The sequence below is a fragment of the Cynocephalus volans genome, chromosome 10 (assembly GCF_027409185.1).
Source record: "Cynocephalus volans isolate mCynVol1 chromosome 10, mCynVol1.pri, whole genome shotgun sequence".
NCBI lineage: Eukaryota > Metazoa > Chordata > Mammalia > Dermoptera > Cynocephalidae > Cynocephalus > Cynocephalus volans.
The window spans coordinates 98,198,559-98,213,162 of record NC_084469.1 but is presented as its reverse complement, the minus strand read 5'-3'; the positions used below and the strand labels follow the sequence as shown (position 1 = coordinate 98,213,162).

The 14,604-nt window shown below is 48.1% G+C and overlaps 1 protein-coding gene and 1 non-coding gene across 9 annotated transcripts in view; one reads left to right on the top strand and one right to left on the bottom strand.

The window, feature by feature from the left end:
* LOC134387074 (mitochondrial adenyl nucleotide antiporter SLC25A23) overlaps positions 1-14,604 on the top strand; it is a 24,469-nt gene extending 9,865 nt beyond the window's left edge. Inside the window, exons 10-17 of one of the 8 annotated variants that reach the window (XM_063109322.1) lie at positions 185-365; positions 8,066-8,180; positions 9,226-9,381; positions 9,995-10,147; positions 10,320-10,427; positions 13,135-13,302; positions 13,386-13,533; positions 14,290-14,557. In XM_063109322.1, the coding sequence (XP_062965392.1) occupies positions 185-365; positions 8,066-8,180; positions 9,226-9,381; positions 9,995-10,147; positions 10,320-10,427; positions 13,135-13,302; positions 13,386-13,533; positions 14,290-14,474 (1,214 nt within the window). In that variant the 3' untranslated portion in view covers positions 14,475-14,557. Of the gene's footprint in view, positions 1-184; positions 370-766; positions 2,404-8,065; positions 8,181-8,773; positions 8,993-9,225; positions 9,382-9,994; positions 10,148-10,319; positions 10,428-13,134; positions 13,303-13,385; positions 13,534-14,289 lie in introns of those variants that run through there. The other 7 variants (XM_063109329.1, XM_063109325.1, XM_063109323.1 and 4 more) reach the window with 7 other exon arrangements.
* Positions 2,617-2,690, bottom strand: TRNAS-GCU (transfer RNA serine (anticodon GCU)). The gene has a single exon. It is a non-coding gene; the product is annotated as a tRNA-Ser (tRNA).

Sequence of the window (14,604 nt, the reverse complement as noted above, 5' to 3'; positions counted from 1 at the left end):
GGGTGAAAAGGTAAGCAGCCACTTCCAATGCCATTAGAAGTCCTGACTCTGAGTGGTAGGTCCCACTGTTAGTCTAACCTTCCTCTCTCCTGCTGCAGTGGCCACCTGGCCAAACCCTGGGGGATAGGAGGGGGAAGTGAGAGGGGGAACTCGGGCCTTACCTGGCCCCCCCGCCCCCTCCCAGCCTCCATCGAGGGTGCCCCCCAGCTCTCCATGCTGGGTCTGTTCCGTCACATCCTGTCCCAGGAGGGCGTGTGGGGCCTCTACAGGGGCATTGCCCCCAACTTCATGAAGGTTATTCCAGCTGTGAGCATCTCCTATGTGGTCTACGAGAACATGAAGCAGGCCCTGGGGGTCACATCCAGGTGAGGGACCAGAAGCCCGTCCCCTCCCCTGCAAGATCCCTCTCCCCAACTGTGACGTCTCCCACACCTCAGCCACTGGAGACTGATGGCCCAACCAATGGATCCCAGATCCTCCCATCCCAAACCACTAGACCCCACACTTCAGCCACTGGATCCCAGCACCCAAATCCTGGATCGTAGACCCCTACACCCCAACCATTGGGTCACAGGATCCCCGCACTTTGGCCACTGGATCCCAATACCCCACCTCTAGATTTCAGATCCCCATACTATAACTGCTGGATCCCATACTTCAGCAACTCAAATCTGATACCCTAGCCAAAAGATCCAAGATTATGCATACCCCAGCCCTTCATCCCTATTCCCCAAATCACTGGGTCCTGCATTCCCCCATCCCAAAGGTGGATCCCACTTTTTCCTGCCCCACCACTGTGTCTTGGAACTCCACGTCTTAACCACTGGATCCCTTACAACTTAGTGAATGGATCCTGGTACCCCCACCACAGGAGCACGTATCCCCATACCTCAACACCCAGACCTCAGCTCCCTCAGGCGTCAGACCCGGTGTCCTTGTGCAGCACTGGATTGTAGATCCCCAACCCCACTGGCAGATCCCAGATCCCCATGCCTCAAGCCCTGGATCTCCAAGGTCAGCCACTGGATTCTGGATGTCAAGAAACCTCAGCCATCGGATCCTGACAATGCATTGCCTAGATCCTGGGGGCCCCACCACTGGATCTCAGATCCCCTCACACCAACCACTGGATTCCTGAATTCCTTTACCTTAACACTGGGTTCCAGTTCCTTCTGCGTCAACTACTGGATCCCCACATTTCAAGCATTGTGCCCTCAACCCCCAACCACTGGATCCCATATTTCCAAGTCCTGATCCACCAGATTTTAGCTCCTAAAACCACAACTGTGAGAGCCCAACCGTACAGCAAGTGGATCCTGGCAACTGCAGCCATTGGATCCCAGATTCTAGATCCCAAATCCCTTCACCCCAGTATCTGGATACTGAAACCTCATCCCTAGAAGGCAGACTCTGATACTCCCAAGCCCTTTACCCCTGGATTCTCATCTGAATCCCCCAGGCACTAGATCCCAAATGCTCAGACCCCAACTCTAGATCCCAATAGCCCAATCACAGCAACCTGGATCCCATGCACCCCCATCCCAGAGACACTGCAGAGCCCAGATCTCCATACATGGGATCGCATGGTCTCGGGAGCTTGCAGGGAAGCCCAGGTACCCCACCCCACCCCATGCCTGTGTCCTGATATGGCTTATCACCAGACAGCAAGGGAAGGGAGGCACCCCCCATGACCTGCATGGACACTGGATCCCCCCCACCCCACCTGCTCAGCATGGCCCCACCTTCTGGCCCTGTGGGAAAATTGCTTTCTCTGACCACCTCCCTCCCACACCCCCACCTGTACTAAAGTGTCTTCCATTCCCTTCCACCTTGTAAGTTAATAACCCCCAGAACCCTTGTCCCACTGGAGGGTCCAGTCACTCATACTTGGGGGCTGGCGAGGAGGTGATCTGAGGCTGGTGACACATTAAGGGGACCTCCTCACCCCAGTACTTCCACCCTCTCCCTAGGCTCCAAAGAGTTGGAAGCCAAGAGCAAATCTACACGGACCAACCTCCCCTAAACCCAAGCATCCAATTATACAAAAATAAACAAAGAAGCTAAATCCCAAAATTCACTCTAGGTCTATTTTTCTACCAGAGAGGAGCAAAGCCCCCTCCCCCATCAACCCAAGCCTCCGGGCCTCCCCACCCCCATACATTCTGCACTTTATAGTTGAATTCTGAGCTTAGGACAATTGGGGGGCACCAATTACTCCATTCCTCCTCAATCCGTGGGGAAACCCCATTAAGAGGTTGCAAAAGAGGAACTGGGATGTTGGGGGGCTGGAGGGCTCCCCCCACATGGTTTCCACCTCCATCCACCCACACCATGCCCCACCTCTCTGCCTGTGTGTGTTATTCCAAAGGAAAAGAACAAAAGGAATAAATTTTCTAAGCTCTTTCATTGTGGTTTTTACTGAAAAGGGGTTGGTGGATGTGGGACCACCTTAACCTCCCCACAGGGAAGGTACATGGGACCGTTTCCCAAAGCACACAGTTCCAAGAGACTGGAAACAACTCCCTCTTGGAGTCTGTTTCCACATTTATAAAGTGGGAGCAATTAGAAAGTCCATATTTACAACCCCTTCTAATTTTTCTATTTTGTGTTTTTTACTGGCCAGTGCAGGGATCGAACCCTGGACCTTGGTGTTAGCAGCACCATGCTGTGACCAACTGAGCTAACCAGCCAGCCCTGTATTTTTTTCTCATTACACAAGTGTATTGGTAATTTGTCATAACAAATTACTACAAGCTGGGTGGCTTAAAACAACAGGTTTTTTTTTTTTTTTTTTTTTTTTTTTTTACTCTGTGTGTGTGTGTGTGTGTGTGTTTGTGTGTGTGTGTGTGTAGCTTGGCTGGTACAGGGATCCAAACTCTTGACCTTGGTGTTACGACACTGCACTCTAACCAACTGAGCTAACCGGCCAGCCCCTAAAATGCACATTTGGAGGAGGGGGGGCAGCTGGCCGGTACACATTTTTTATTGTGGTAAAATATACATGACCTAAAATTTACCATTTTAACCATTTTTAAATGTACAGTTCAGCGGCATTAAGCACATTCACGTTCTTGAGCACCCATCACCACCACCCTCTCCAGAAATTTCTCATCTTCCCAAACTAAAACTCTTGTCCCCATCAAACCCTCACTCCCCACCCCCTCCCCAGCCCCTGGCACCCCCCATTCTACTTTCTGTCTCTGTGGACCTAATGACCTAGGGACCTCCTATGAGTGGAATCACATTGGGGAATAGGGATTAAGGGCTGGGGTGTGAATATGTCCTTTTGTGTCTGACTTGTTTCACTGAGCACAATGTCCTCAAGGTGCATCCATGTGTCATAGTGTGTGTCAGAATCTCCTTCCTTTATAAGTCTGAATGATATTGTATTGTATGGATGGACCATATTGTGTTTATCCATTCATCTGTCAATAGGCAATTGGGCTGCTTCCACCTTTTGGCTATGGTGAATATAAACCAGAGAAATTTATTCTCTCACAGTTCTGGAGGCTGGAAGTCTGATATCAAGGTGTGAGCAGGGCCGTGCCACCTCCGAAGGCTCTGGGGGAGGATCCTTTCTTACCTCTTCCAGCTTCTGGTCATGGCCAGTGTAGTGGATTGAATTATGTCCCCGCAAAACTATTGAAGCTTGAATTGTCTCCCAAGTTTTATGTATTAGAAACTTAGCCCCCCTGTGACTGTTAAGAGGGTGAGAGATCCTATTTTGGTAATCAAAAGGTTAAGCCTTGAAGAAGTGATGGAATTGTAGGACCATGAAGTAGTGAATGGATTAAAAACGGTGGTCAGGGGTGTGGTTCTGAGGTCTTTAAAAGAAGAGGAGAGTGTCTTTCTCTGCTCTCTCTGCTTCCACCATCTTGCAATGTGGGACCCCTGGGTCACTGTCACCACCAACAGATGGACTTTGGACTTTCCAGCCTCAGAAACTGTAAGCAATACATTTCATTTTCTTTATAAATCACCCAGTTTCAGGTATTTTGTTATTAGCAACAAAATGGACTAATACAGCCAGCAATCCTCAGCGTTCCTTGGCTTGTAGACACATCATTCCATTTTCTGCCTGTCTTCGCATGGCATTCTCCCCTGTGTGTGTCTGTGTCTCTGTGTTCAAATTTTTTTCTTCTGGTAAGGACACCAGTCACTGAATTAGGGCCCACCCCAATCCACTATGATCTCATTTTAACTTGATTACATTTGCAAAGACCCTATTTCCAAATAAGGTCACATTCATAGGTACTGGGATTTAGGACTTAAGCACATCTTTTGGGGGGATACAATTCAACCCACAACAATGAGTAATTTAAATGCATCATAGAAAAAATAGAAAATTCAGAACACACACACATATATATACAGAGAGAGGTATATGACTTAAAGCCCCTAGATAATCTCTGTGTGGCTATTAATTTATGTTCTTTCAAGAGAGCTGACTGGTTAGCTCAGCTGGTTAGAGCACAGCGTTGATAAGATCAAGGTCAAGGATTCGGATCCCTGTACTAGCCAGTTGCCAAAAACAAAACAAAAATTTTATATTCTTTTAACTTTCTTTCTCCTGTGTAGACAGGATAGCCACCCTCCAAGGTATTCCCCAATGATTCCTGAATCTTAGTATTCATACTCTTGTGTAGTCTCCTTTCTCATTGCAGTAGGGTGGGTCTCTGTGGCCAACAGAATACAGCAGAAGTAATGGTATGTCACTTCCAAAATTAGGTTATAAAAGACACTGCAGCTACCATCTTGGTTGTTCTCTCTGTCTCTCTGTCTCTGTCTCTTTGCCTCTCTCTCTGTCCCTCTCATCATTTGCTCTAAAGGAAGGCAGGTACCAGGTCTTGAGAAGTCCTATGGAGAAGCCCATGTGGTAAGAAACTCTAGACAATTGCCACATAGCAGAGTTTGGAACAGGATGCGGACTGCAGCCTCATGAGAGAGCCTGGATAGCCCAGCCATTGTAGATCCTGGACCACCACCCAAACCACTGGATCCCACTACCCAAATCCTGAATCTTAGACCCTTAAACCCCAAACACTGGATCACAGGACCACCCAGCTAAGGCACGCCTGGATTCCTGACCCTCAGAAACTGTGTGAGAGGAGCCGGCCCGTGGCTCTCTCGGGAGAGTTTGGTGCTAATAACAACAAGGCCGCGGGTTCGGATCCTATATAGGGGTGGCCGGTTAGCTCACTGGCTGAGCGTAGTGCTGACAACACCAAGCCAAGGGTTAAGATCCCCTTACCGGTCATCTTTAAAAAAAAAAGAAAGAAAGAAAGAAACTGTGTGAGAGTGTAAATGTTTGTTGTTTTAAGCTGCTACATTTGGGGGAGTAATTTGTTACACAACAAAAACTAGCTAATACATAGGCATGTACATATATACGATTTTTCACACACTCAGATAAGGGATTAAACCCTGCTAACTATTTTGTATTTTTACTTCCTCTGAATTATATCCTTGGGATCAGATCCCAGGGATGAGATCATTGGGTCAAAGAATATGGCTATCAAAGGGGCCAGCCCATGGCTCACTTGGGAGAGTGTGGTGCTGATAACACCAAGGCCATGGGTTCGGATCCCATATAGGGATGGCTGGTTAGCTCAGTGGGTGAGCGTGGTGCTGACAACATCAAGTCAAGGGTTAAGATCCCCTTACCGGTCATCTTTAAAAAAAAAAAAAAAAAAAAGAATATGGCTATCTCAGGATCACATCACCAGGAAAACTGTATAGAGTATACACAGTGACCAGCAAGGAATTAGCATTATTAATTTTACAGCAGCCATTTCAGCACCAAGTGTTACTATTTTAATTTTATTTAATTGGGACAGTTAACTTGCATTTTCTTGTCCAGATTCTTATATCCCATTACACATTGGCTGGGTTTTGGGAGGTTCTGCTAACTGACATGAAGTGTGACCTCAGATAGTTTGTTTTTCTAAGCCTCAGTTTCCCCACCTACAAAATAAGGATGTGACTTTTTTATGTGTGTGTGTGGCTGGCCAGTACAGGGATTGAACCTGGACCTCGGTGTTATCAGCACCACGCTCTGACCACTGAGTAACCGGCTAGCCTCCACTGACATCTTTAAAGAGAAAAAGAACTTACATTTACTGAGCAGGTACTACATGCCCCACCCTGTGCTAAGTCCTTTAACATATTATCTCACTGATTGTTTCATTATATATTTACTGAACAGTTACTATATGCCAGACCCAGTTCTAGACATGGGATACAGAAGTGAATGAAACAGAAGCCTCTTCTCTCACAGATCCTACATTCCAGTGGGGAGAGACTAATAATAAATAACATGAGTCAATACATAGCAGTGTAGAAAACAAAAGTGCTATGTATAAAAATGAAAGAGGAAAGCAGGATAACAAATACCACAGGGCAGAGTTTACATTTTAAATATAGTGGTCTGGGAAGGCCTCATAAAGAGGGTAACATATGAATAAAAATTTAAAGGTAGTGAGGGAGGGAACCACAGGGATGTCTGGGGGGGAAAGCATTCTAGGCAGAGGGAACAGCACGTGCAAAGGTCCTGGGGCAGGACTGAGCCTGGCATGTTGCAGGAACAGTGAGGAGGCCTGAGTGGCTGGAGCAGAGTGAGCGAGGGGGAGACAGGGAGGAGGGGAGAGCAGGAAGGGGATGGGGCAGGTGGTGCAGGGCCTTGTGGGCTGCAGGAAGGACTTGGGCTTTTACCCCTGAGGAAGGTAGGAGCCATGGAGGACTGGGTGTAGAGGAGGGATGTGGCCTACTCAAGTGTTCACAGGTGCCCTTGGGCTGCTTCTGGGAGGACCAACTGTGGGTGGGAAGTGAGGGTGGGAGCCAGAGGATGAGGGTAGAGGGGACTGTGGTCACCCAGGGGAGCAATGATAGGGCCAGATGGGGGTGGGGGGGTGGCTTCACGTGGACATGGTAAGGAGAAGTCAGATTCTGGGTATATCTTGAAGGTTAAGCCAACGGGATTTGACAACAGAATGTGGGCATGAGAGAAAGGCAAGTTTTTTTGTTTGTTTGTTTGTTTTAAAAGATGACCAGTAAGGGGATCTTAACCCTTGGCTTTGTGTTGTCAGCACCACGCTCTCACAAGTGAGCCACAGGCTGGCCCCTGAGAGTCAAGTTTTTTGACCTAAACTACTCAGAGAATAGAGGTGCCCTCGGCTAAGACTCTCATTGGATCCTATTGACAATGCTATGTGTTAGAGTTTAGCATTACTTCCAATTTCCAGATGGGGCTGAAGCTCAGAGAGGGAAAGTGAGTAGCCCAAGATCACACAGCAAGATGTGTTCAAGATGGGATTCGAATCCAGATACATCTGACTTCAAACCCATGCCTGTCTTCCTTTTGGGACCAACCATATTGTCTCTCTCTCCCAGAGCTCCAGAACCTTCTCATTCTTTCTCACTCTCTCTCCAAATGCCATGACATGGAACCCAGTGCATGAGTTTCCCATGGCTGCTATAACAAATGATCACAAACTTAATGGCTCAGAACAACATATATGTACTATCCTGGAAGTCAAAAGTCTGCCATGGATAGTGCTGGGCTAAAATCAAGGTGCTAGCAGTGCTGGTTTCTTCTGGAGGCTCCAGGGGAGAATCTTTCCTCCTTTCCCAGCTTTTAGAAGCTGACTGCATTCCTTGGTTCATGGCCCCCTCTTCCATCCCCAAAGCCAGCAACAGCCATGCCAGTCTTTTTCATATCTCACTGCTGACTGCCTCTCCTGCCTCTCTCTTCACATTTAAGAATTCATGAGATTATACTGGGTTTAGCCAGTTAATCCAGAATAATCTCCCCATCTCCCTATCAGCTGGTTAGTAACATTAATTCCATCTGCAAACTTAATTCTTTCTTGCCATGTAACAAATCTGTCTTTTTTTTCCCCCAGCTGTCCAGTACAGGGATCCGAACCCTTGACCTTGGTGTTATAACACCGTGCTCTAACCAACTGAGCTAAGCAGCCAGCCTAACAAATCTGTCTTGATTAGCTTGGGCTGCCATAACAAAATACCACAGACTGAGTAGCTTAAACAACAGACATTTATCTCTCAGGTTCCAGAAGCTGGAAAGTCCAAGGTCAAGATGCTGGCTAGTTTGGTTCCTGATGAGGGCTCTCTTCCTGGGGTGCCTTTTTGCTGTGTCCTCACATGGTGAAGAAAGAGAAAGAGTGAGTTCTGGACTCTCTTACTGTTGTTACAAGAGCACTAATCCCATCGTGGGGGGCCCCACCCTCATGACCTCATCTAACCTTAATTAACTCCAAAGCCCCCACCTCCAAAGTCCATCCCATTGGGAGTGAGGGCTTCAATATCAGAACTTTGGTAGGACACAATTCAGACCACAACAATAACATATTCACAGATTTAGGGGATTGGGATGTGGACATTTTGTTGGGGGAGATCATCACTCTGCCTACCACACCCAGTGAGGTCACAAGAGCCTCTGTGATATCATCACCCCCAGGACCTATATTTGCCAGGCACACTTCCCACTAGCCACTCCTACATGGTAGCTGGAGAGGCAGATGACTCCCCAGGGATTTTTTTTTTTTTTTAATTATTAAAAGATGAGCTCTTTCAATAATTAACCCTTGACTTGGTGTTGTCAGCACCACGCTCTCCCAAGTGAGCGAACCGGCCATCCCTATAGGGGATCCGAACCCGTGGCCTTGGTGTTATCAGCACCGCACTCTCCCGAGTGAGCCACGGGCTGGCCCTCTCCCCAGGGATTTGAATCCAGGTGTCCTAACCTCTAGCTGCTATGGGAATTCATCCTGAGGAAACTCAGAAGCCTTGCTCCAGGATCCAGACCCTGTTTAAGAAGGTCAAGACCTTACTCACCAAAGCCCCACCTCCACCTCCACCTCCACCTCCGCCCCCACCCCCACCCCCCTCCCGGAACCTGGGATGTACACATGTGTATGGATATGTGTTTGGGCACATGCATGAAAGCAACCTGGAACATCTTCCATCACAACAGGTGAGTTGAGGAAGTACAGGTCTCCCAGCATCTCCAGCCTAGATGGCATGGGGAGAAGGCTGTGTTGCCCACACCCTCTGTGGAGCCCATTCCCCTCTAAGCAGACCTGGAATTCCACCTTGAAGCAGGGGGGACCAGGGGGGAGCTTCTACCGGGAGGGTGTCCCATAGATGCACCTGGGGGAGGGGCTCCAGCCTGTCTGAATATGGAGGAGGATTGGGTCTGCCTTGCAGGTGCTGGACACGGGAGAACAGATCATGGTGCCCGTGGATGTCCTGGAGGTAGACAATGACGGTGCCTTGTGGAAGTTCCTGCTCTCAGGAGCCATGGCTGGGGCAGTGTCTCGCACAGGCACGGCCCCTCTGGACCGCGCTAAGGTGTACATGCAGGTGTGTGGGAGGGGCACAGCTCTGGAGCCACTGGGGACAACTTGGGGCAGGGGTGGGTGGAGGTGGCATTGATGGAGTTCAGGATGGGGGTGGGATGCAACCAGAAACAGGTAGGAGGGTGGGGTTAGGACAGGGGTTAGAGTTGGGAAGGAGACTGAATCTGGAGATGGGGCGGGGTTGTCTCTCTGCAGTGGTGTTGAGATGTGAGCTGTGGATGAAGATGGAATTGATGTGCATGAGGCATGGAGTTCAGTTGTGGAGGGAATTTAGACAATGATAACAGGAACAGGGGCCATCACCAGGCCAGGGCTGGGGTTGAAGGTCAAGGAACTGGGGCTGGGGTCTTTGGATAGATTTGCAGACAAAATAGGACTGGAAAGAAGATGAGATGGGAATGTGGGTCGGTCTTGGGTTTGGGTCTGGGTTAGGCTAGGAAATTCTAGGACTGGCCAGGGAAGGAGGTGAGAAGGAATGGCATTGGGATGGAGGTAGGGCTGGTGTTGGATGGCTGGTGGAGGGGGAGAGGGCAGGGTGGCGTTGCACTCCAGGCTGGGATGGGGATGGAGACGGGGTGGAGGGCTTCTCCCAGAGCCACGGTCATCCTTCCTCCCAGGTCTACTCTTCCAAGACTAACTTCATGAACCTGCTGGGGGGGCTACGGAGTATGGTCCAGGAGGGGGGCTTCCGCTCCCTGTGGCGGGGCAATGGTATCAATGTGCTCAAGATTGCTCCTGAGTACGCCATCAAGTTCTCTGTCTTTGAACAGGTGGGGAATGGTCTGCTTCCTCCAGCTCAAGCCCTAAACCCTCCTATACCCCAAGAGCCCAAGTCCTCATCCAAGACACTATTTATCCTCCATGCCCCAGACCCCTCTCCCTGAATGGGTTTCAGGTAGAAGGTGCTTACCTTCTCTCTCACACTCCTCTCTCCTGTCCCAGTGTAAGAATTACTTTTGTGGAGTCCACGGGTCCCCACCCTTTCAGGAACGTCTCCTCGCTGGCTCTCTAGCTGTGGCCACTTCCCAGACACTCATCAATCCCATGGAGGTAAGAGAACGTCTGCCCCACAAACATCCTCTTTGTAATTTACTAAGCCCCTGTATATATTTGGGTTCATTTCTGGCCTTTCTCTTCTTGTTGCTAAGGTCTCTGTTCATGTACTACTTTCTTTTACTTTTTTTTTTTTTTTTTTTTTTTTTTTGGTGGCTGGCCGATCCAGCTACCTGAACCCTTGACTTTGGTGTTATCAACACCGCACTGTAACCAACTGGGCTAACCAGTCAGCCCAGTAAAATTTTTTAATGAATAGACTTTATTTTTCAGGGCAGTGTTAGGCTTACAGAAAAATTGAGCAGAAAGTACGGAGAGATCCTGTATGCCTCTGCCACCCACCATACAGACACAAAGTTTCCTTTACTGTTAACATCTTGCATTAGGTAGGCCTACTTGTTACAAGTGATGAATCAATGCTGATACATTACTAACAAAAGTCCATAGTTTACATTACAGTTCACTCCTGAAGTTATACAGTTCTACAAGTTTTGACAAATATGTAATGATGTGTCCCTCCCAATCCCTGGCACCCCTGATTTTTTTTCTGTCAATATAGTTTTGCCTTCTGTCTTTAATTTTTGAGACTTGATAGTATGTTTTATGATCTCCCTTCCTTGCTCCTTTTTTGTCCAATTTCCAGACTATTCTGTGTTGATGTTTCCATATAAACCTTAGAATCAACTTGTCTGATTAAGGAAACAAAATCAAGGGTCTGGCCCATGGCTCACTTGGGAGAGTGCGGTGCTGATAACACCAAGGCCACGGGTTCGGATCCCTATATAGGGATGGCCGGTTAGCTCACTTGGGAGAGTGTGGTGCTGATAACATCAAGTCAAGGGTTAAGATCCCCTTACCGGTCATCTTTTAAAAATAAATAAATAAACAGAAAGGAAACAAAAGCACTCATTGATATTTGTCTTCTACTGAGATAGTACTCAATTTGTAAATAAATTTAGAAATTATTGCCATCTGTGTGATGTTGAGTCTACATATCGAAGAACATGTTCCATTCATTCATATCTGCTTGTATATCCTTTCATGGTGTTTTAAAGTTTTCCTCCTATTATCCTTGCCCTTATCTTTTTTCAATCTGTTTTTTATTTTGTAAGTAAGAAGATGTAGACATTTAAAGTGCCACCTCTATTCTTTCTTTAAGCTCTTATGCCTTATTTTGGCAAGACACTGGAGCTGAAGGTCAAGGGTAATCACACTTATTACCTGGCAATTAAAACAAGCAAACAAACAAAACAAAAATGACTAATTTTCCGGTCAGGTCAAAATATCCACCTTCTTGCCTTCTTACTAATTCTCAAACATTCACAGCTGTTCAAGGACCATTAATAAAGTACAGGATGTTTTTAACACAGCCAAGAAATATTTAATGTAAATCATCTTGCTCTTGTGCTGTTAAGTTTCTTCATAAGTGTATTAATTTCCTATTGTTGTGTAACAAATTACCACAAACTAAGTAGCTTAAAATGATACAGATTTATTTATTTCTGGCGGCTGGCCGGTATGGGGAATCCAAACCCCTGACTTTGGTGTTACAAGACTGCACTCTAGGGCCGGCCCCGTGGCTCACTCGGGAGAGTGCGGCACTGATAGTACCGAGGCTGCAGGTTCGGATCCTATATAGGGATGGCCCGTGCACTCACTGGCTGAGCGTGGTGCTGACAACACTGACTCAGGGGTTGCGATCCCCTTACCGGTCAAAAAAAAAAAAAAAAAAAACAAGACTGCACTCTAACCAACTAAGCTAACCAGACAGCCCAACGCAGATTTACTACTTGTGGATCATGTCTGGGCACCAGTTAGTTGGGTCACCTGTGTATGGTCTCATCAAAACCAAGGCCAAAAACAAGCTACAAGCAAACTCCTCTGAGGTCCTCTTCCAAGCTGCCTGGTTGTTGGCAGGATTTAGTTTCTTATGATTGTAGGACTGAGGTCCTTGGCTCTTTGTTCCCTATGTGGCCCTCTCCACAATATGGCAGCTTGCTTTTTAAGACCAACAGGAGAAGGCTTCCAATCTCTGACTTCTTTCTTTAGCGAGATCGATTCATTTCAAGCATTCACCTGATTAGATCAGGCCCACCCAGGACAATTTCTCTTTTGATGACCTTAAAGTCAACTGATTAAGAGTCTTAATCATATCTGCAAAACCCCTTCACCTTTGCCTTATAATATAACCTAATCAGGACAGTGATATCCCATCCTATTCACACAAGTCCACACTCAGAGTGGGGGTAGTATTACATAGGGCACGTATATGGGGGAAAATCTTGAGGACTACTTTAGAATTGTGCCTGCCACACTACGTTTTCTTTTGCATGATTGTAGAGTTGCCAACGTTGGAGTATTTCATAAAAATTCTTGATTTCTGGCAGCTTTTGGAAAATTGGCAGATCTGACCACCCAGGGTCCAAACTCCCATGGAATTCAGCTGGAGCTAGGTCACAGCTAACACAGACCCCACTCGGTTCATTTTACTTCCCTTATCATCTTGAAATTTATCAGCACTTGAGCTTCTAAACTCAAAATTCAGAGAGCCGTCCAGGGAATCCAACAGACATACGTTTGAAACCCAGCTCTTTGAATTCCTGAGCCTCAGCTTCCTCCTTTGTAGGATGGGAACAATGGCCACTGCTGAGGGTCATGGAAAGGATTAAATCAAATGAGCCACCTCACTCCCCACTCTCCCCAGGTGCTGAAGACACGGCTGACCCTGCGCCGGACGGGACAGTACAAGGGGCTGCTGGATTGCGCCAGGCAGATCTTGGAGCGGGAGGGTACCCGCGCCCTTTACCGTGGCTACCTGCCCAACATGCTTGGCATCATCCCTTATGCCTGCACTGACCTGGCCGTCTATGAGGTGCGGGTCCCGCAGATGGGGTGGTGGGGGTGGCCTGAGCCCAGGCCGAGGGTGGTCATTCTGCCGGCCTACTTCTCTTGCAGATGCTCCGGTGCCTATGGCTGAAGTCAGGCAGGGACCTGCAAGACCCCAGTGGCTTAGTCAGCCTGTCGTCGGTAACGCTGTCCACCACCTGTGGCCAGATGGCCAGTTACCCACTGACTCTGGTGCGCACCAGGATGCAGGCCCAAGGTCAGCCTGGCCCTAGTGACCATCACCCTTCCCTGCCTTGCCCCAGCTCTGAATTTTCTCATTGCCCAAAACTGACTCACAAACTCTCCTGGCCTCCATCTGATTCTGGCCACCTTCGATGACCCTCAAAACCCACCAGGATATACTTGCCCCCAAATCTGATCTCAACCCTCAAGTTAATTGTAAAAAGAAATGCCTAACATCCAACTGACCCCAACAAACATCCCCAAATGTGACCCAGGCTCCCATACTGACCCCAAAGACAAATACCACCAAAATAACCTCTCAATTTCTCCAAATAAGATCCAACCCTCAATTGGTTCCAAAAGCCAAAATGATTCCTAAAATTGCCAAGACTGACCCTTGGACTTCCCAAAATTCATACCCACTTCCCCAAATCTGCCTCCCTCAAATAGACTCTCAGCCCCCCAACCAATCCACAAAACTCAAAACAGATCCTTTGCCCACCACCCTGATCTTGAAAATGTCCCCAAATACCTCTGGGCATTCTACCAAAATCTCTAGCAGATGTTAGATGTTCTCTCCCAAATAAGCACTAATGTTTTCTAGCATGTTCCCTAAAGCAAATCCTGAAAACCCCTCTGTAAATGATTTCCTCATTCCCCCAAAACTCCTTTCCAACTGACCCTAGGCTCCTACCCATGGCTTCTGCCTACCCCACCCCCGCCATGTTCCAGACTCCCAGGAGGACAAGTGATCTCCGGCCAACTCCTGAGCTTCCTTCTTTCCCTGCAGACACCGTGGAGGGCTCGAACCCCACCATGTGCAAAGTCTTTCGGCGGATCCTGGCAGAGCAGGGCTGGCCAGGGCTGTACCGAGGAATAACCCCCACATTGCTGAAGGTGTTTCCAGCAGGTGGCATCAGCTGTGTGGTGTACGAGGCCATGAAGAAAACCCTGGGTGTACAGACTGCAAGCTAGACGACACACAATAGGCAGAAATGGGACAGGAGGACCCAGTGTCCCCTGCCCCCAAAGAGCCCTCCAGGCTCAGGCCCTAGGGCAGTTTTTGGCGGCAAAATTAGGCTGCAGGCCTGGGTCAGAACATTGC